General features: G+C 38.6%; 1 protein-coding gene across 11 annotated transcripts in view; it reads right to left on the bottom strand.

The window, feature by feature from the left end:
- C11H16orf70 (chromosome 11 C16orf70 homolog) overlaps nucleotides 1–21,465 on the bottom strand; it is a 40,747-nt gene that overhangs the window by 11,084 nt on the left and 8,198 nt on the right. For all 11 annotated transcript variants that reach the window (XR_004499009.1, XR_004499010.1, XR_004499008.1 and 8 more), the window contains 12 exons: nucleotides 20,302–20,385; nucleotides 17,264–17,307; nucleotides 16,893–16,972; nucleotides 12,265–12,359; nucleotides 9,721–9,818; nucleotides 8,019–8,131; nucleotides 5,941–6,074; nucleotides 5,245–5,328; nucleotides 4,463–4,545; nucleotides 3,644–3,687; nucleotides 1,700–1,743; nucleotides 289–347 (listed from right to left, as the gene is read on the bottom strand). Coding sequence is in view for 6 of the 11 variants with exons in the window: in XM_019008026.2 (XP_018863571.1) it covers nucleotides 289–347; nucleotides 1,700–1,743; nucleotides 3,644–3,687; nucleotides 4,463–4,545; nucleotides 5,245–5,328; nucleotides 5,941–6,074; nucleotides 8,019–8,131; nucleotides 9,721–9,818; nucleotides 12,265–12,359; nucleotides 16,893–16,972; nucleotides 17,264–17,307; nucleotides 20,302–20,385 (962 nt within the window). In the remaining 5 variants the exon portion in view is untranslated. The remainder of the gene's footprint in view (nucleotides 1–288; nucleotides 348–1,699; nucleotides 1,744–3,643; nucleotides 3,688–4,462; nucleotides 4,546–5,244; nucleotides 5,329–5,940; nucleotides 6,075–8,018; nucleotides 8,132–9,720; nucleotides 9,819–12,264; nucleotides 12,360–16,892; nucleotides 16,973–17,263; nucleotides 17,308–20,301; nucleotides 20,386–21,465) is intronic.

The following is a 21,465-nucleotide window of genomic DNA, read 5'->3' as shown; positions in this document are numbered from 1 at the left end:
GGTAAAAGCTCTACACTTCTTATTACTCATAAAGAAAGAGACTTTTTAATGCACTATTTTCTCTGAGATCTTCTCTGGATTTTGCATTTCAAGGAATTTTGGAAATGCTTTCCCTCAGCATGTCAGTTTATTTCCTCTGAGAGCAGCTATCTTGTCTTGTCAGTGGCCAAAAAAACCTGAAACTTTAACCAGTAAAGAGGTACAAAAGTATCCCGTGCCATAAACACACTTCCTCATCCTCTGTTGTCAGCCCAATCCTTGCCAAGCAAAATAAAGAGAGATTTTTACCTGTGAAGTACCACTGGCTTCTCTACAGGGTGCCCCAGTAGATCCTGAATACTGTCCCACTGTAAATACATCAATGAATTTATGTTAAATGAGGCACAAGAAAACTCTTCTTTTTATCTAGGAAGAGTGCCATGCACATTTGTTTGTGACAAATCTATTTGTCAAATAAACCTGAGGTTGTATTTACAGTAGCATTTTGTGACTGGAACAATACTCAGTAATGGAACTATCCATTGCTAGGGCTAGTAAATTCTTTTAAGGTATATTCTCATTTTTGTCTAAAAATAGTTTGGAATTGGAAATATTAATATAAAAATTTCTATGGGTCTTATGTATAAAATGTAGCTGGAAAGTCTTGTGGCATTTTAGGGGCACCTCAGAGACCAAAGCAGCTGTGGGAAATTTCAACAGAATATCCTCTTACATAACCTTAGCAGAGAGGAAAAACAGCCCCACTGCTACCTCTCCCAGAAGTCTTTCCTTGATTTAGGCAACAATATTGGAGAAGAGGAAAGCTTCATTTATTTAATGACTTGGGAGTGTCCAACAGTTTTCCTAGCTTTAACCAGACTCCAAGAAGCTGCAGTTTCACATACTAGACTGACATTAAGTCTAAGCACTGAAGGGAGTTAATTCAAATCAAAAGGCTTAGAATGGCATCTTCCAGACTGCTGACTCAAATTTTTCTTCCCAGTATGGTACCCAAAATTCACCAAGGAAAGCCCTCATTTAGCATCCCAGGAACCAAAAGAGCAGCACTGACCCTGGCTGAATGTTGACTGCAGAGACACCGATGAACAGTTTTTGAGAAGTTTTTCAACTTAATGCAGCTGTCAAATATACAGCAGCAACTGCCCAGCTGGGAAGCTCAATTAGGTGGTAAGGCTGTAGAGTCTTCAAGGAGTCTGCTGGCATCAGGGGGTGTCACACTGGCAGTGACATTTTTGAAAGGCTGCTGCCTAAGAAACATCCCATTACTGGTGCCCTTCAGAAGAAAGTGGAAGGGCACTGAACTCTTGTTAAACGTCTTCAAGAGCTATGTTTAGTACAATAGCTCTGTGAGAAGGTTTTTTAGGAACATGTCTCCAGCTAACATTCAGCCACCACTGCTGTTGTTTTCCCCTATCACTTATTTCACTATTTCTACCTGCAGCTGTGTTGAAATAAATGCAAGCCATGCCATAATGTAGTAATTCAGTTTACTTGAAGTGTGCTATTATGAATGAATTCAATCTTTTAACACACCAAAATATTTCATACACAAGACATACACTAACTTTTGGCCTTCTACTGTTCCACTTTAAAAAAACATGATACCACTGCTATAATTTCTTTGAAGTGTATTGTAAAGTTGGCATGAATCATTTAGATGGTTTAAGAAAATTAGGTAAACAGTTCTGCACAGGCTTACCTTGCTGTATGTTGTACATGTTTCTGTCTGTGAATCAGCACTATCTATGAAACGAAAACAGAAAAGCTTTTTATAGCTTAAGCTTGAACAGTCCCCTACATAATCCTTTATTCTGGCATGTTCATTCAGATAGCAGGAGACACAGGAGCATTAGATCAGGACATATACAAATTTACCAGCATTCACTAGCAATCAGAATTGTCAGTAACACTGACTAAACGCCAGTTAAGCATTAAAGCAAATCTCCCTATTTACAGCAAGTCCCAACTTTAAGGTTATAAAGGCTTAAGCTTTAATCTTAGATGGAAGAACATCACTGCAAAAAAATCTCCATCTCTCTGCACTAAGCTAATGGTCCTAGCACAGCCACTCAAGGAGGTAACATGATGTGCCACTCACTAAGTCCAAAACAATCCACTGCACTTGGAAGGAAAGCTGGCTAAAACTGACACCTGGAGACTCAGGAGCTGGCAGGCCTGAAATCAGTTAAAAATACTGCTCTTCCAGAATAAAGATGGCTGAGAATCACAGCCTACCTATTAAATAATAAAAGTACAGCACTGCATTTACAATTACAGCCTTTAAACAGAAACTGTTTGCTGGTGGTTTCAAGTACTTTCATACGTATCTTCCATACTGAAAGCACATTCCCAAAGCAGTGGCAATGGACCTAGACACTGAAAACATCAAACATAGCCTTCAGTCAAGTGTAAGACCATTTGCTCCTCTGTATTATTAGCTCTCTAAACATGCTCTCTTTGTGCTGAGAGTTCAGTGTCTATGCAACTTGAACTCTGGCTCTGAATTTATCATCTGAACTTGAACCACAAAAGGGAACTAATAAAACTGCATCAGGCACTGCCACTAGAGGGAAGAAGATGGGCTATTCAAAACTGTTATAACATCTGTTCACAATGTGTTACATGTCCTGGACATAAGCTAGAGGCCAGAAAAGCTAATTAGAAATTTTGGTTAGAAATGCCAAATAAACAAACAAAACAGACACATTAAGAATAAATTCATAATGTTACTTAAGGTAAATTAAATTAATCACAAATTAATGCTTTGAAGTACAATAACCTAAGGAAAAACAATTTTAGAAGCAAGAATTTTCATGCTCATTCTCTTGGCTAAAGTGCAAATCAACTTTCATGTAAGCCTTTATACACAAACATTGTTTTTCCAGGTTTTTAATCCTCCATATGCTCAAACTGCTGTGACAGCCACAGGAGGATTGCACTTCACACATCAAAGTGCTTGCAGTAAATACCAATCAGAATGAGGAAAACATCCCTGGCCAAAACCTAGGCAGCATCTGGCATTCCCAGGATAACCCAAATACCTTCCCAGTACACATTTTTTCTTATGTTGAAGTCTACTTCAATCACTTCAGACAGGGTTCCCCTACTTTGCTGAGATTAGTTACATGCACAGAGCTGGGAATATCTTAGTACTTTGCCAAATCAGCACTACTGATTATAGATTTATTTTTTCAAGTAGAGATCTTCAGGTGAACACAGACAGACTTAGTCTGTAGTATGTTGTGGATGCTTATTCTCATTTCCAGAAAAACCAGACTATATTAAATACCAGTGGACTGGTGATGAGCTCAGACTAACACTATCTAACAGATTTTGAGCCTCCAGGTACAAGGTACTTGATTTTAGCAGAGCAGTAGCATTACAGGATATTATGATGTTGCAGCTAAATATTTGTGATCCAAATAAGTGAAGAGGTAGTGTAAGTAAAATCAGAGATTACTGCTACCTTGCCCTGAAGTGTCTTTTCCACTTAAATAGAAACCTAATCCCAACATTTCTTCTCTGTCTCAATGACAGTCACTGTTAGCAAGCTCTGAGAACACAGGACAGAGACAAGAACTAATCCCAGCTACCCTTGGAGCATTCTGTGCCCCCTGAAGCAGGACAGCAGGGAAATGCTCACCTCTCTTAATGATGAGTGGAATCTTGAATTCACAGCGGTGGTAACTAGAAAGTGCAAATCGTAAAGCTATTAGAAAACAGAGAAGCCAAGATAAACTGCACAGCCACAGACTTAGAGCTCTTAATAATCCCTTTAGGGAACAGTCACATCAATAATAAAATGAAAGTGAGAATCTATGATAGCAGATTAAGCTCTCACTTAGATTTTCCACATCAAAAAAGGCAGCAGCCTGGGAATGTCCTAATACAATTTTCTAGAGGACACAAGATGTCCTTCAGCACAAATTACTCTATTGTTACAGAGTGAATGGAGAAATATTTAGCTACGAAATAGACCTACAGATTTCTCTGTCACTAACTGCTTTAATCAGACATTCAATCACTAACTCATACTCCTCCTCTAAAGAGTTTACACTTAGAAAGTATTGAAAACATGTTCAGAAGCATGATTTTTTCTCATCACTGACAGAAATCACATTAGGAAAACATCAGCAACATACCTACCATTAAATTGGCACCCTTGCTAATATAAAGTTTGCCTCTATCAAGAGTTTGCACATCATACCTGGACCAAGAACTATCTTACCTCATTCACTGCTTTAAGACATACTTGCCAGTACATATAAAGGCATTTAAAAATAAAAAGAAAATACTACCAATACTACTAAAACAATGTTACTAATGAAGTCTGAAACCTCCACAGGTTACTAGATACACCAAAGAGACTTATAGAATTACAATAATTTTTCATAAGAGATCATAAGATTTCCTTTTCAGTTGTTTTCATGTACTCCTTAATAGATAAGTTCTGTGCACTCACATGTTGAAGTTGTAATGACCAGGATAATTTGTATGCAGGACAAATTTTTTCACCTTGTGAGTGTTTGCATCAAATAGAATATCCTGTTGAAGACAAAAAAGACAGATGAAGCAATTTGGATAGAAGAAGGTGGCTTTCCCCAAACTAACCCTGGATTACTTAAAATAGCACCTGTATAGAGTGACGCATTTATCTCTCTGGAACCGAATCAAACTATGAAAAGCAGTATTTAAAAATAAGACTATTTGTAAATTCAAATAACACATTTCCTCCAGCACTCAATCACAACTGCAGCTTCATTTGCTAATGTTGGCAAGTTTTCTAAGGAGGTCTTGTTTTTCTGCATATTATTTACAATAATGTAGACTAAAGCAAAACAGCTGCAAGAAGGAACATGAAGATTTAACTACACCCCACAGCTCAGCAAACTTTCACAAGTGATGTTATGGCACACTTGCCTCAGTTCTGTGGGACAGGGGCATGGATCTCAGGAACAAGAACTAGTTACCTTTGCATCAGGCACAACAGAAAAAGGAGAGAATCTAAGAGACTGCAAAAATGCAAAGAGCCCTCCATCCACTGGTGAAGATAAAATGCTGCTGATTTAATTTAAGTGTGTCAGTGTTAAAGGAAAGTCAAGTGTAGCTTTTCATATCCAGAGATTCCTAAGGCAGCAATCAGTTTTGCAGCCTCTCATTTCCCAGTCTTTAGCCTCCTGAAAAGATTGCTGTGTAACTAAATCAAAAGTTTACATGAATTGTTTAGGGAGGCTTTCCACTCACCACTCCAAGTGTGAAATAATTGAAGAAGTAGTCATTGCACTTTGATGGGACCTGCTTATGGGGCGAGGGCGAATGGATTTTCATCTGCAAGAAACACACTTTTCAGATGCATTCAATAATGCTCGAAGATGAATGCCTTTAATAACGTCTCTACATTCAAACAAATTGCTATAATCTCATTTGAAGACTTTGTTTAACTGTGTAAGATAGTGTGCTTCATGACAGGACCATCACCTGCTTACAGCAGCACAGTGACACATCAGCTTTTTCAGTTACCAGAATTAAAAGGCTTACTGACATGATGCTGTGTAAAAACATTAGGAAAAGATCAAAGTATATGCTGAGGTTATTTTACATACATTATAAGTGAAAAAATAATAGGTAGTACACACTTGCTAAGGTACATTTAGATATAAAAATGCTCCCATTTGCAACAATTCTTAAATCAGCAAACATTACGCAATTTGATTATTTTAATAAATGTATAAACAGATTTGCATCAATTTAGATTTTTAAAAAGCTTCTTAAAACCTATTACATAATGGTTCAGCCCAGTCTATTATATGAAGTAATTTGTTGAGCACTTGTAATTTGTGCTACATGGCAGTTCAACTTCACTGGCCTTGCCAAACACAAGCACCATGATGAGCCTGAGACCCCACTGAACAAAGTCTGTGCCTGAATGAATTCCCTCACCTTGTCTTCCGACTTGTAGAAGACTTTGTGTGGAGAGCCCAAGGTGCTGAGCACATCCTGGCAGGAATCACCGAAGTACACGCAGCGCTCAAATACCCGCATCTTGGCATCGGCTAAAACACCTGGGCCACAGCCTGAGGAATGGAAAACAGCTCTACATGCATCCTTCCTGATCACAGAATACATCAGTAAATCAACACCAAAAGGCTAGCATTCCTTTATTTATCACAAACCAAACACCTGCATTCCTCAGACAACAGTGCCAAACTAAATTTGACCATTTACTTTGCAAGGGTGTAAACATTTCTTATCAGAGCTGTGCATGTGCTGACTGTTGCACAGTTCCCCATTTTAAACTCCAATTTCAGCTATACTACCTTCACTTCCTTACCATTCACATGGACTTGACTTGGTTTCCCAGCCCATCTCAATTTGATCAGCTGGCTATTTGCAGTAAAAGCAGGAATTATTTCTACCCCTAGAATACTCTACTTTATCAGCTAGAGATTTACCTCCACCTAAAAACGTCAAGCGCATAAAATAAAATCCCCCACCCATATTAACTGTATCACAAAATACATTCTTTACTCAAGATTCCCATAACTTACTAAATCAATAGCAAGTACATCCCTGTGCAAACAACACTGAAACCAGATCTCACTGAATAGCCGTTACACAGATGAATTGCTGACATGTTACCAGATGTTAGGAAATGGAAAGATGCTGCAGTTGGTGAGCCCATTTGCTTGCAGGAATGCAGCATCTTACATTTACGAGAATGCAAGCACACATTTGCAGCAGTTACTGCAAAACACAGGATGCTTTGCTTTCCTCACTATGCATTATTTATGTAGCCAGTTACCCGCTAAAATAAATCAGAAAAATCCAGTTTGGTCATCCTTGATTTCTTAAATAACTTCAAATTAATACATCGGCAGAGAAATGTGTAATATGTTTTACAAGAGTTTCTACAAACTTTGCAAGATAAGAACAGCACATGTCCAGATTGCCTCTCTGCAAGTTTGTCTGAACATCAGCGATATTTTAATAATTATTTTATACATTGACATTTCCTTTAAGCCACAACAAAACTTTTTAACAAAACTTGACACTCTAAATGTCCAATTTCTCAAAATCCTTTACATAATTATGATGCTATAGCTAACTCTTTCCCCAGTATATGAGACTCTGCTCTACCTTATTTTCCTCTGTAATAAGAGAAGCAAAGTGGCTTGAAAATATCTGTTCCATTTTTTCTGGCAATTTTTTTATTCTTCATCTATAATATTTTTTTTTTCAACTTTTGCATATTGTGAATTTATTCCAAGTGTTTCCTCGATATATAGAGCTAGCAATCAGGACAGGTCAAAAGCTGAGTCTCCTAATCAAAATTTTTAAAAACATCTCAGTATTTTTTTATTAAAAATACTGTCAAGTCTCAAGTTACGGTGACTGAACAAGACTCCTTTGCAGCTCTTATATCTTTCCCTTATTTCTAAGTGCCCTCCCATCTCTGAAAGCACCTAGAGGGAGGACTCATCAGCATCTCTTCACTTTCACCACTGTCTCCTACTGTAAATGAAAACAGAACTGAATTCAAAGTGCAGTTTAAGGCTGCAGCATTAATGTAATCACTTGCTGGCATTTTTAAGTCTTCCAGATGTAATCACAAAAATATTAACATCATACAGCTCCCTGGAATCTCAGAAAATGTACCCATACACAAGGTTTCTTGGTTTGTCATCATTTTTTAGTGATGTACTGAGAACAGTGATCTGTTTTCTTCTATACATACACCTGGAAGCAAATTCCATTTCTGTAAACAGATTCTAAGGACTTGGAACACGAGGACTCCAGTTCTCAGTGATTTCTCCAGGGTTAGGAAAATGCAGCAGCAGACAGGTTCATCTTCAAAAGGATTTAACTGGGTTTTGTTTGCAATAGTTCAAAACAAGGTAGATAGAACACTTTGAAATCATTATTAAATAATCAGAAATAACCTGTGCTTAATTTACAAAGCTTTACGCCTCTTTTCCTGAGAACAACCAGTGCAATAATGTTCTGAGTGTCTCCAATACCTGCAGTGAGTAGGCGAAGCCGTAAACCTGAGGGTCCAGTTCCATCTCGCAAAACATCGACGTTCTCAGCATACACATTCCCAAGGAAACAGCTGAGAGGCATCAAGGGAGCCCTGAAACCAATCATACAAAATGTGCACAGGATTTGCTTCACCTTCAAATTTTCCTGTAACAAGCTGGTATAAGTTCACTGGAACAGAGCACATTAATTTTAACAAAGCTGCATGTAACTGAGACCAAAGATTAAAAGTTGTATTAAACAAAAGGATCAGAAAGTGTGGGGGAAAAGGAAGAGGAACAAGACAGAACCCAAATGCAAGATCTTTACCATTAATGAAAAAACTAGCAAGTTTCAAAGACTCCAGGAATTAAGGAATTACAGCCTTTGCGTATCTCCTATGAGGACACGTCAGCTCAGATTTCTCTAAGGGAAAATGGAAGTTGTGGAGTTTTTAGAGCTTAGTAAATCCTTGAACTAGGCCTATCACCCAAATGCAGCAGAAGAGCCTTCTCCATGATGTTCTCGCTACTCTTGGGAAGGTACTGCATAGGCCAGAACATGAAATCAGCTTGTGCAGGTACACCAAAAGCAACTGTGCTGCTTTACTGGGAAAGTTCTCAATTTAATTCAACAACAATATTATTTTACAAAATAGTAACAGTCCCAAGTGAGATATTTTTAATGGAAAGACATATTTTCTGTGTATCACCTTGGTCCCTAAAGTTCCCTCTTCTTATGTTCCTCCTCTGGGTGAATGGCAAGCTAAAAGTTGGGCTTTGAGCTCTCTCTCAGACACACAACAAAGCCCCATGCAACAATAAGTGCTTTCACTAAAGCTCACCATGTCACAGATGGGCACAGACAACAGCACTTTTCTCAAGAGCACTTCTTTCTAATTAAGAGACAATGTCTGCATAAACAAGCCTCCCTCCCTTCTGAGAAGTAATCCAAGGATGTGTTTATCTCCTGGCCTTAAAACTCCACTGTCTCTGCAAAATACGGGTTTATCAGTTTGGGAATTTCTAAGATTAGTTATCTCAGAATCCTACAATGGTTTGGCTTGGAAGAAACCTTAAAGATCACCTAATTCCAGCCCCTCTGCCATAGGCAGGGACTCCTTCCACTAGGCCAGGTTACTCAAAGCCCCATCCAGCCTAGCTTTAAAGACAGTAAGCTCAGTCAGGTATCTGCAAATACATTGAACATATGGTAGATTATGCATATGGCATATTTTACTAATTTTGTTTAGCAAGAAAGTTTAAGACCCTTGATAGGACCCATATATATGCCATAATATGACATACATATTATCAATATGCTGCAAGCTTATTGATACAACAAATTTGATCTGCTTAGGAAAGAGGTCATCAGCACAAACAAAATCTACAGGAAGATTAGCCTTAACATGTGTTACTAAATTCAGTGTTCCCTGCTTTAATTAATTCATTTTCAGGTCAATTGAACTTGCCTACTCCAGCTGAACCAAGCTCATACAGCTCAACAGCAACATAAATCAAACAACATTTGATTACAAGGTCTGAGGACAGCATCTACAGAAATCTGACTGAGGTTGGTATCTAAAAGCATTCTGCACATTACTAAATTAATAGAAGACCCAAACTGAACTAAGAAAACATATGATTCTATTTAGCAATGGCAAAGCACTAAAATGATGGAAAGAGTATGAGCAGCTGTACATACTTGGTGTCCTGCAGACTGTTTCCGTTGTAGATGTACATGCGTTTCACAGTCGCGCCATGTGGAATTTGCAGAGAGGCCAGACCGTGGGCAAAGTTAGGCTGTGGAAACACAAAATCATTCTTCTTACACAACACAGCAGACACTTCAGCTTAAGCTCAGAAACTGCTTTAGTGATGCTTACCAATTCAAGTAAGTCTCCAACAGAAGACAAGGGGGCAAAATAACAGTAAAACACAGCCTTCAAGGTGGTGTTTGTTTATATTCCACCACTCCTGGGTTCCTGAGCTGGGGTGAAACACTCACTATGTTTATTCATCAAAAGATGCCATTACTCTGACAATTAGCCATTGTGTGTACTGAGAATTCAAGTTTTTTCCTTGGTTTGATCACTGGCAGCTAGCATTTGTAAGTATTTGTACTGATACGCTGTATTAAAGGTCTAAGAAATCATCTGTCTTAAAGGAAGACTTCTGGTTTTTGTCTCCCACTGCATTCATTTCAGCCTTTTAACATTTTTGCTGGTTTCAAAGATGCCTTATCCGATGAACAGAAACTTGTGCACTAAATAGATTTTCCGCTCTCCTTATCACCACATTCTTACACATGCTGTTTTGACAGGGATTTGAATGCTCTCATCAAGTAGAAAGCATGCTAAGGAGTCAGATTGACTCTTACTGCACTAGAAGAAGGAATTTCTTTCAATTCTCAAAGTGACAGGACATTCAAGACCAATAACATACTTTGCTGTCACCAGACCAAAAAAACCCTATCTTTGTCACAAGCAGCCAACAAAAACAAGATGCACAATATGCAAACTATTACCTGGTCTACTTTAGCAGGACATCACATAAGGTAAACACAAACACACAAAATTCTTTGGAAAAAAATTAACCTAGAAAAAAGACTTTTACTTTGTAGGTTTTAAGAAGAGAACCTCCACTAACTAGAAAATCTAGAGATGCCCCATTTTCAATTCTCTACCTGAATTTGCCTAGAACATTAATACCTTTTGCTTCTTAAGTAGTCAGGCTTCAGATTACTGAAGTAAGAAAAGGATTTCATGTTCTCCTCACTTGCAACTTGTTTACAGCTATACAATAAACTCTAAACTTTTCTTCATAGTATTTCCATTTCCATAAGCAGAAGGTTGCACTGCTTTGCTAAGTAGCTTAGCATTCCTTTGTGATCTTCCCTGAACTTGCCAGATTTTGACACATTCAAATTCTACTTCACTCTGCCATCTTTTCTAATGTTCCTCTCTAAAATTATCCACAAATACTCGTCTTCCCTGTGGACTGTTTCACACTACTCTGTTTTCAAAACAATCCTACCTGTTCCTAGGGAGACTTGGCATTACACTCTGTGCAAAGAGTATTTTACTAACCTCACTAGAACAACTGAATGAGACACTTAAGAGAATGCAAAATTACTTTCTCCACTTTCTAGCAGTTCTATTTTAACATCTTTTAGGTAGTCCTGCAAGGAGCGGGGACTTGGTCTCAGTGATCCCTACAGGTTCCTTCCAGCTTGAGGTATTTTATGATCTTTTCAAGTCTTTGGTAAAACAATTTACTTCCTCAGCAGTTTGGCTATTTCATTTATCAATGCCCTGGGAACTCTTGCATGAAAATAAACCATTCTTTGTTGGGACATTCTTTTTGTTTAGTTTATTAGGTTTCTATTCACCTTCCAATCTGAAACCCAACTGCCCTTCACTACTGCTAAACAATAACTTCCTCTGGTTACCCCCTGTAACATGTCAACCATAAGCACTAAATCAGAGGCTGTGACAAAGAACATGTGTCATCATGTTGGCTGATTTCTTCTTTGTTTTGGCTCTTTATTTGCTCCTTTATTTTAATACTTTTTAACTGGTAAATGCAGATTATACAACTGAGAGCATTTCCATCCTCACACAAAACAAGTTACACATACATTTTTGTTAGTACAGAAGGAAACCACAGAGGACCTGATCCTGTTTCCACTTTAGATGGGGATTTCCAAAGATTTCAGAGAATGCAGTAATGCATTTAATTATTCAGTAACTCATCCAAACATTTGGTGAATATGCAAACAGGCATTACAAATAAAACTCATTCATTTGGCTTGCTAAAAGCACTCATACTGAAGGACACTTAAGATGAAAATGTATTTTATGAAGTCTATCCTACTTTAGTTGCATAATCACTTTGATGAGATTCAAAAATATCTGATAAAAGAACAGCCTCCCAGTAGATTGCTTAATATTTATGTATTTGCATAGACAGCACTGATATTTTTAGAAGATTCCTTTCACCAACAGAATTGCTAGTCCCAGTTCATGATGAAAGCAAAACCCCTAAGCATATGCCTTTTGTCAACAGGAAGTAAATTGTTAACTTTGAGATGGTTACATAGCATTAATAAGAACACAACTGAGAAGTTCAATTCCTTCCAAATTACTGGCTTCTTTCACTTGCAAAAGACAACAGACACAATGTAGGTGATACTTGCAAATACCATAGAGGCAAAGAGACCATCCATAAACTAAGAATAATTGCTGACCTCGTACTTCGGGGTTTCAGTCCAGGAGTCTAACTGAAAAGAAAACGACAGTCCTCTGAAATTGAGGTGAAAGAGTTGCTCAGCTGAGTTATACACTAAAAGGGAAAAGAAAGTAAAAACAGAGTTACAAAAATAATCTAAGAATTCTCCAGTTCATATCTAACAGCATCTTCATCACCTCAATGAATTTGTTACATCTCTGAATGCAGGAGGAACACAATTACACTAGACCATAACAGCTTTGCTTTTAATTTGATGCAGTAAAAACACAGCAGTAAGAGAAACCATAGCTTCATTACAGTTGCCTCTGCAAGCCTGCAGGCACTAACCTATCCCTAACAATACAATTATACAACATGACATAATCATTATACCTTAATATCTCTAAAGTAGTTTAAATAGCCACTACTAGTTCAAAACAATTCTGTTCATTGTTACATAAAACATTGTACAGTATTAACCATAAAGTCTTTGAGAAAGATGTACACAGAACACTGATAATCCCTCTTTCACACCATGGGCCAGCATGAACAGGAGCTCAAAGGAGGCTCACCCTGTGACCTGCACTTCCACCTCTCCTCCCAAGAGGAGCTCCTGTGCCCAAATCAGCTTCATGTGTTCCTGGGCAACACAGCTCAAGGAGGAAATGCTTCAGACACACAGGTCCTAGGCCATTTACAATGATAATTAAAAATAACATCACCAGAAACAGCAGCCAACCAGTCAGCTCCCACAAAGAGCACTAATAAATCAGAGTACACACAGACTTCCAGCTGTCACCACATCACGAGATGTCCTGATTCATTGCAATCAATTGCACAATATCAACTACAAACAACAGTAAATGTCATCCCAGTACTTATTCTAACAACCTACTGTTTTCTGAGACTGTGGAAAGATTAAAAAACAATCCCAGAAGACTGAGAGCTTGGGAACTGTTTTGGGATTGATTTTACAAACTTCAACCTGTGCCCTGTAGCCACTGGGGGAACAGAGTGTTCTAGTAACATACACGAGCTGACAGTTTGAAAACACCAGAGGATAAAAACAATAAAGAAACCCTCAAACAAGAGAGGCTACTTTCTTCCACTTTACTAAAGGAGTATCAAAGGCTCAATATTCCCTTTTTTCTTACGACGTTATATTTAAAATGACATCGCATAGAGAAAATGCATATAAAGAAATGTTTTGCTCCCTCCCTCCCTCCCACAGTGTTTTTCAAATGCTCAACTTGAAAGACATATCACAAGGTATCTGGACAATGCCAGGCCACCCAGGATAGAAAAATAATAGTTGAGCAATAAGCATTAAGCTTTCAAAAATGATCATTTGGCTTTTCTACAGAATGTGCTGGCTAAGAGTCTTTTCCACGCTTGTCACTGAAAGGAAAACGTGTGGAGAGAGGGAAATGTTTTGATCGGCAGGAAAATTATACAAATCTCTCTCATGTGATAAATTATGATACATCTTTTCCAAAGCCCACAGCCAGCTGGAGAGCTATTTTTCCCCCAGTCATGCCAAGTGTGATATCTGATTATACAAATCGCATCATCTCCCATCCCCTGCAATGTTTGTTGATGCTTAGGTTTAAAGGGCAAGGAATTTTATTCTTGGGAAGTTCTCTCATGTCTCCCTCAAAACCATAGATCCCAACCACATGACTGAACAAGGTAAGGATTTTTTTTTTTTATTTATTTTTTTTTTTTTATCACACAACTACTCTGCTAATTCCATTCAAAATTGCCAATAGAAGCAAAGACTATGTCTTTGCTGCTGAGTGGGGGAAAGGGAGGAGGTTTGCCTTCCAGGAAGTGTGATCAGCTGGGAAATATTTCTGTAGAGCTGACAGGACAACACCACCAACACCAACAAGGTTGCAAAATGGACACAGATTTGGTAAAAGCAAAGGCAAATCCAAAAGCCAATTCTTCCTGGTATCAAACACAAGACTTTTCTGGCACCTTAGGGGAGCCTGGGCCTGTGCTGAAGTCCGAGAGTTAGAGAGCCAGAACACATCAACCCTCTCCATCCTTGCAAGGCCACTGTGGTAGGAGGGAAGGAGGACTTTTCTACCACCTTGTGACTTGAGTTCAACCCCACAGCCCTGATCCCTGCTGAACAGCACTTCGGCACAAAGCCACATCCATGAGGACTCAGGACAGGATGCGGTTTCAATAGATCCACTGGCAAAAGCAAGCTCTTCCCAGCAGGAAGTCAGGTCACAGAATCATGGAAATGTGGGATGAAAAAATCTTGGCTTCAATGAAGCTGTTGACCTCCAAAGTGGTTGTATTTCAATAAACCCCATGACAAAGGTACTGCAATGTTTCAAACTAACATTAGCCAAAAAGTAATGAAGCTGGTTGATTTTTCTGATGATTCTTCTTTTTTAAAACCACTGATCTGGCAAAACCAAAAATGCTCACTGAAGGTCAGTTTCAACACAAAACTGTTGCTAACCTTTTGATATTTATTTTGAAACTACCACTGTATCCTGTTGCAGGAAAGTTCTGCTGCAACCACCTTGGTTTTAAGTGAAAAACAACATTTTGAATTAAATTCTAGTGGAGGTTAACATAGATAAAAAAAATACATTTAAAGTGCTTGAATTGGGGGTTTGGAGGAGTATTAGCACAGAGGAGTAAAGGGATGGTTATGTTCCTTTCATTCATGAAAGCTAGCATTTGGTACTTTGGTCACATTCTTAATGGACCAAAGGAAGGTTTCTCCTCCCACCCCAGTTCCAATTTTTGTGGGACATTAAAACACCATCATCATCCCCCCACACATGATGAAAACCATTCTGGTTCTTCACCTTTTCCATTTCAGGAAACACAAAGGAAAAAAAGAGTTATCAAAAACTTCTGTTGCATAATACAGTTCAAACAGTTTGTGACAGGCAGCTTAATACAGAGCATTTACTCCTGCTAAGTAGGCTGTTAATGGAAGAAGTATTTTCCCAATGAGAAAACTTGAATAAGCAAATGCACTAGTGAAATGGTAATAGAGGCCAACATTTTAATAAATACATTTTCTTATCTACATGTCACTAGATGAAAAGATGTTATGAAAAACTATCACCAGATGAAGCAAGTGTGCAAGTTTTCTTAATTGAATATGACAGGTGCACAAGATCTGCAAATTCAGCACAAGGACACGTGGTGCCAAACTATGTTTTTAAGTGCTTGCATATGATTTTATGCAGTAATAAAACATGCTATCACTTCCACAGGCAATGCTTATGGCTAGATATGTATTTTTACAGTTCATATTATGACAATTTTGGAAGTGCTCCACCTCTACATATTTGCAAATAAACCATCATCACAGAATAAATAAAAATGATAAATAACCCAGGACATGAAACCACTTTTACCCTTCTTTAGACTACAGCCTCTTGTACATACAATTTCCGTAATAGATCTAACCATAGATTTCAGAGCTTCTGTCCAAGAGGAACTGTTAATGTCAGGACCAAAATTTTAAAAGGCTAATTCTGGTCCTTGGAGTAGTACAGCTAGAAATGCTCCAAGCTTCATTTATCTCAATCTGATATTCATCAACTACTGCAGGCTTTTATGCAATGATACTGCTCTACCCACATGACCCTCCCCAGTTAATAAATCCTGTTCTGTAATGTGCAAGAGAGTGTCTGCAGAGAGCAGAGACAAAGGCTGGATATGCAATCACCATCCATCACAAAGAACACTCACCTGTTTTGGATCAGCCTGACTACTGCAAATGGACAGCTTAAGTTAAAAATAGAAAATGAGGCTCTGAAAATGGTATCTTGACTATATGGAATTAATGTTCTTCCTTGTTGTGCCAGTTTGTGGCTCCATTTCTTGAAAGTTCCCGAGCTGTTTCATTATAAATATCCTCTTCAAAATTCCACCACTGGCTTATTTTCATAGCCTAACAACCCCCTGAAATACACTTTTTGTTTTCATACACAAACAAGGAGCTTAAAGATAGTCTTTTTCCTGCTGCAGAGATGGTGAACAGCCAAGTGGCTGTGCAAGAGTCACAGTGGGTTCAGCCAGGTTAAACAAACTTGTCCTGTTTCTGCTCCTGCTGCACGTAGACTTCACACCTCCCCAGTGCTCCCAGTACAGGAGGGGCATTCAGGGAGGTGTAAGCCAGTTACACACAGCTCAGATTCGATTCTGCCTAGCAAGGACAGTCACAGAGCATGGAGACTGAGCAAACAGCCCTGGCTGACTCTCCACAGAGAGCAGCTCAAATGTCTGTGCTCATGGTATACGCAATCCCTAAGGATGCTTGAGAGCTGACCATGCATAAGGACTTGTAACAACAGCATCAACAACAAAGCTCACAGTTTTCTGGTACTGGCAGTTCAAAACAGATCATTAATGACATCTGAATACACCATTCTGTGCCAGTGACTCCCTGCCTCACCATTTCACTTCTAAAAAAGAGTCACAACTGAACTGACAATACATTTTACACGATTTCCCAGCTGTAAGAATATGACCATTCTGGAACCCAGCTCCAGATCATATGACAACAGAACTGCCTACACATTGCTCTAGGCAGACACACTGGAAAGGTTTCCTAGAAAGAAGTCTGTCAGGCTAGGTGTGCTTCTCAGAAATTTTTTGGCTTACCTCCTGGATGTGTTGCTCCAAATGACTGATCAATTTGTTCTATGGTTGGAGCAATTGCCTGAGAGTTAAAATGGACACCACTGAAAAAGAAAACAAAATTAATCTGCCTGAAAGAAACCAAACAGATGCTATGAACATTTACTAATGGCAATACCACATCTAAATTTTAAGAAGCCTCCAAGACTAAAAAGTAAACCACTAATTTAACTGAGTACCCTGATCAAGAAAGGATGATTATGCACACTCCTTTATGAAAGCTGGGTTTTATTTTTAAAATTAGTAATTGAAAAAATGAATTCAGAATTTAAAAAAATTAGTAAAACCAGACACTCTAACCAAGAGAAAATCATGAGAGGTCTTAAATCACTTACCAATATTTTAACTTCACCTTAGTCAAGTCATAAACTTCAATCACCTGAAATATCAGAAACAAAAACATTGGCATAGTTGAGACACTTGCAAATCATTACAGAGATAAATCCTTGTCAAAAGGCAAGACTAGCTAGTGCTGCTTGTTCCCCTTCTTACAGAACTCTGCCAAGATAAATCCCAGTATCAGAGATCAAACTTCAAAAACTGACTCAGCAACTGCACATCTGAAATAGGGACTGAACAACTCTGGGTTCAGGAGAGAACCCCCATATCCCATGTACATCAGTACCGCCTGCAGGAAGAAATACTGTCACTGACACATGAGCATCTTGATTTCTAGAGAGTTTACTCAAACTTTCAAAGGAAAGCAACAGCAAGGATTAGCTAATTAGTGAATCCTCTGATAAATGTCAATGGGCCATTCCTTGGGTTGCTCCCACTACCCTGAAGAATTCCTGTGTAGGGCACTAAGTCCTAACACTGACTGCACTGCTGTAACTTTCCAGCTCTTCTAAAGTAAAAAATGAACACAGCAAGACTTAGCAGTAATATCCCATTTCAATTATACATAAGATATCTTGCAACCTTGCCAAGCATTACAGAAGACTATCAGAAGAGCAGCCCACGAGGGATCAGGGCAAGCCATAATACCCAGTTCTAAATATTTAAGACCTTACTGAATATTCCAAGGAGCTTCCCCCTCTACAGAAAATATTAGATACATATCCCTTGTTCTGAATACATTACTGCAAACATGCATCTAGGACTGATGTCAAATGATTTTTATCACTGTCACTGGATTTTGAGGCTATACTGGGCTTTAAGCAGATGACTTTTGGCAAGTAGCCATGGACAAACACAAGCCTCTTCCACCCTATAAACGTGTTCCTATGTCAGCAGGAAAACACATACAGCTCATAACTGCTGCAAAGCAAAGGTAAAACACATCTTTTGTTTTGTGTAAACCTCCAAAAAAATCATTGGCAGATTCTGACAGGATGTGCTCTCCAGCAAGAGAATAAAGCAGAATTTCCCAGGGAGCTTGCTACCAAGTGTGGCTTTAAAGCCTAAAAATATCACCAGCTGAGAAGGAAGTCTTGGTTTTGGGAGATGCCCAGCAAACAACCCTAAAATAAAACAACTTGCAATGTTTAAACCACTACCTCCATATATATTTAGAAAAAAAAAATAAAATCAACATTTAATGGCATTTCAGAATACAAGCAACAAGTAGGGCACAAAGCAAGTAACAAATTAACATTTTGGCAGAACCAACAAGAGAACAACCATATTTTCCTTCTTAATAAAATACACTTGGAATTATCCTTCTTGGAAAAACCTAGTTATCTAGTATTTTAATTCACGTGCAGTTGACATGTCCAGATTTCCTTTACTGTTAAAGCCTATTAAAAAACAATGGCTACTTTCATGAAAAGCTAGGACTGATTTTACATTTTTTTTAGTCCTCTTGCACATCTTTTCTCTCCACAATTTTTTTTTCTGAAAATAGAGAGAACCAGCCCCACCCCAGATCTTGTTTTACAGCCGCTACTGTGTGCACTGGGCGCCCTCCTGAAGTTCTGCTGAAACTGCAGGGTGCAAGACAAAAGGATGAGCTGAACAACCAGGAGCAGTGCACAAAGAATTGCAATGGCACAAATGTGGTTCCCCCCAAGAGAAACACCCTGACAGCAGCCAACAGGCACCCATTTGCCAACAGTCCCATGACTCAAACAGATCAACTCAGGTCAACATTTCTTTTTACCAACAGAGGGATAAATGAGTGCAACTTAGCAAAAAATAATGGTAGTCAAAGGATCTCATAAGTCATGAAAGTCATAATGAAGAATAGGCCAGGGCACTTGAAAAAAATTCTTTTCTAAATTACAGCACCTACACTGACAAAAGAATCAGTGTCATTCTATGTGCAGAGAAGATTAACTGAGAAGTGAATGGCGAAACCATACACCGTCACAAGACACTAGATTTAAATGAGTAAAAGTTGATGTTTCCTCACATTCACTGTTTTGATAATTACTACTAAGACTTAAAAAATGTTCTGGTATTACCAGCAATAACAGACCAATTCTGTGAAATCCAACTCTTTCTCCACCTCAGAGGGAGCACACATGAGATGTGTGCTAAATTAATGCTAAATGCTTAATGCTAAAATTGCTTTCAGAACCTGGTCCTGGATCTACCAATTCACATCACCAACATCTCCTGCAATGCTTTGGCTACCAAAGGTGAGTCTTTCCCCCTTCTCCCTGAAAAAAGGGAGGGACCTTCTTAAGAATATTGCTGACTTTATTCCTGCACCAGCTTCCTTGGAATTGTCAAGATTTTCCATCTGAGTAGCCTGTACTTCGACCTCTTCCACAGTCAAATTTATTAGCAAGTGTGTGTTAAAGAAAAACAACAAAGAGAATAAAGGCCTCCTGATTTTTCCAGTTTTGCTGCTGCTGAGCAACACTGAAAACACAGAGCCACACTATCTTAAAAACAGGCATTACTTACATTACACCTATTATATCCTTTAACAGGTCCTGTTGCTTACTTCTGAACTGATCCCAACGAATTTCTTCTAGAAAGATTTCTGGACACTTATACCAATACAAGTTTTCATAGTACTGTATGCATTTACACAGCTTGACTATTCTTACTTCAAACAAACAGAAAAGTATCACTAGACCACTGAACCACAACAAAACAGAAGAGATTGTTTTCCCTTAGCTTTAGTAAAAGCTTTGTGCACTCTCTGTGCCACTTGAGACAAGATGGACAAGTGAAACCACACTGCACCATCACACTGCTGGGGCACTTGCATGTCCCCAGAACACAGGTAAGATGTCTTCCTTCCATAAAAAAAAAAAATTAAATCCCAGATTGAAGAAATGCAGTTCATAATCACAAGAGAGCACTCTACATAAGACAAATTAAATGCCTAAAGGAGCCACATACTTATGCTCTGTTAAGTGTCAATACATCCCATGGTTTTGGTGTGCATTGTCTCTTTACAGAAGGAGTGTTTTATTACCTTAAGTCTCTGATTGAAAGCATCAAACAGCAGTTTGATTCCATCCTGAGTCAGGTTAAGGATGAGGTCATGGCTAAGAGGTGACTGTAAAACAAAAAAGTAAAAGGTGTTAGGCTTTTAATTTCAAGACTTCTTTGTTAAGATACACATCACTGTAAAAGTATAAATTAGTTACTTTAGAAAAACAAAGCTACCTCAGAAAACAATCACTTGTCCAATGAATAAGCATAACTAAAATACATTTGGCAAAAAACTCTCAACCTCTTCAATCTCCTTATGAAAAGAAATAGAAATGCCTGTACAATATCTGTGCCCTGCAAAAACTCCTAAAAGGTTACTTTGTCCATTACTGTATGTGGGGGAGAAAAAAAAAACGAAACTCAAAACAATATAACCCCAACCCCATTAAAAAAAACAGAAAAAACAAAACAGAAATCAAAAAACCCCACCCTGAAAATTACCATTCCCAGTTTAGCATCAGACACATCATCTAGGGACAGCCTCTGGTGCATTCTTGCTGCACAAAAATACCAAGTCTCACATCAGAACCAGGCATGTGCTTGACAAAGAGATGACTTTCCACTTCAAAAATCAAACTGTCAGTCTTTTTTAGGCCTCAAAAGGAAGGCTTCAGACTCTCATGTTGTGAATTTACGTTTCCTTAGTTACTGTGAATCATAACAACTAAAGGCTTAATTTGCAGTCTGCTGGAGTCAATAGGAGACATTCCATGGCTTTCCCAGTGTCTGTATAGGCTCTATGCCCTCTCAGTCTGCTGGGCAAGCTGCTCCTCTACTGGGGAAGCTGTTCTCTGCTCTACCAGTGCAAGCCACACAGCCACTTGGCCCCAGCTCAGCGTTTTGATCATCTACCATCTAAAGAAATTTGCTTCAAAATGCTCTATCCCCCACAGCTGTCTCCTCAGAGGAGAAAAAGGCTGAATGGCAGGCAGGCAGCAAGATTCACCCTAGAACTGCACCAGGCAGTTTTCTAGCAAAAGACAGAATGGGGATGGACAAGTGGGGCAAATAAAGGCTTCTAAAGTGGACAGCCACACCATACAGCCCTTTCATGAATTAAACATAAGCTATCTTACTTTGCTCTACTGAGAGGAGCTCTGGGGTTTGACTGTCAAAAGCCCAATTCTCATCCTCAGTTTTCTCT

This window comes from Parus major, chromosome 11, assembly GCF_001522545.3.
Source record: "Parus major isolate Abel chromosome 11, Parus_major1.1, whole genome shotgun sequence".
Classification (NCBI taxonomy): Eukaryota; Metazoa; Chordata; class Aves; order Passeriformes; family Paridae; genus Parus; species Parus major.
Note: the sequence above shows the minus strand (reverse complement) of the source record. Positions and strands in the feature narration are given on the sequence as shown.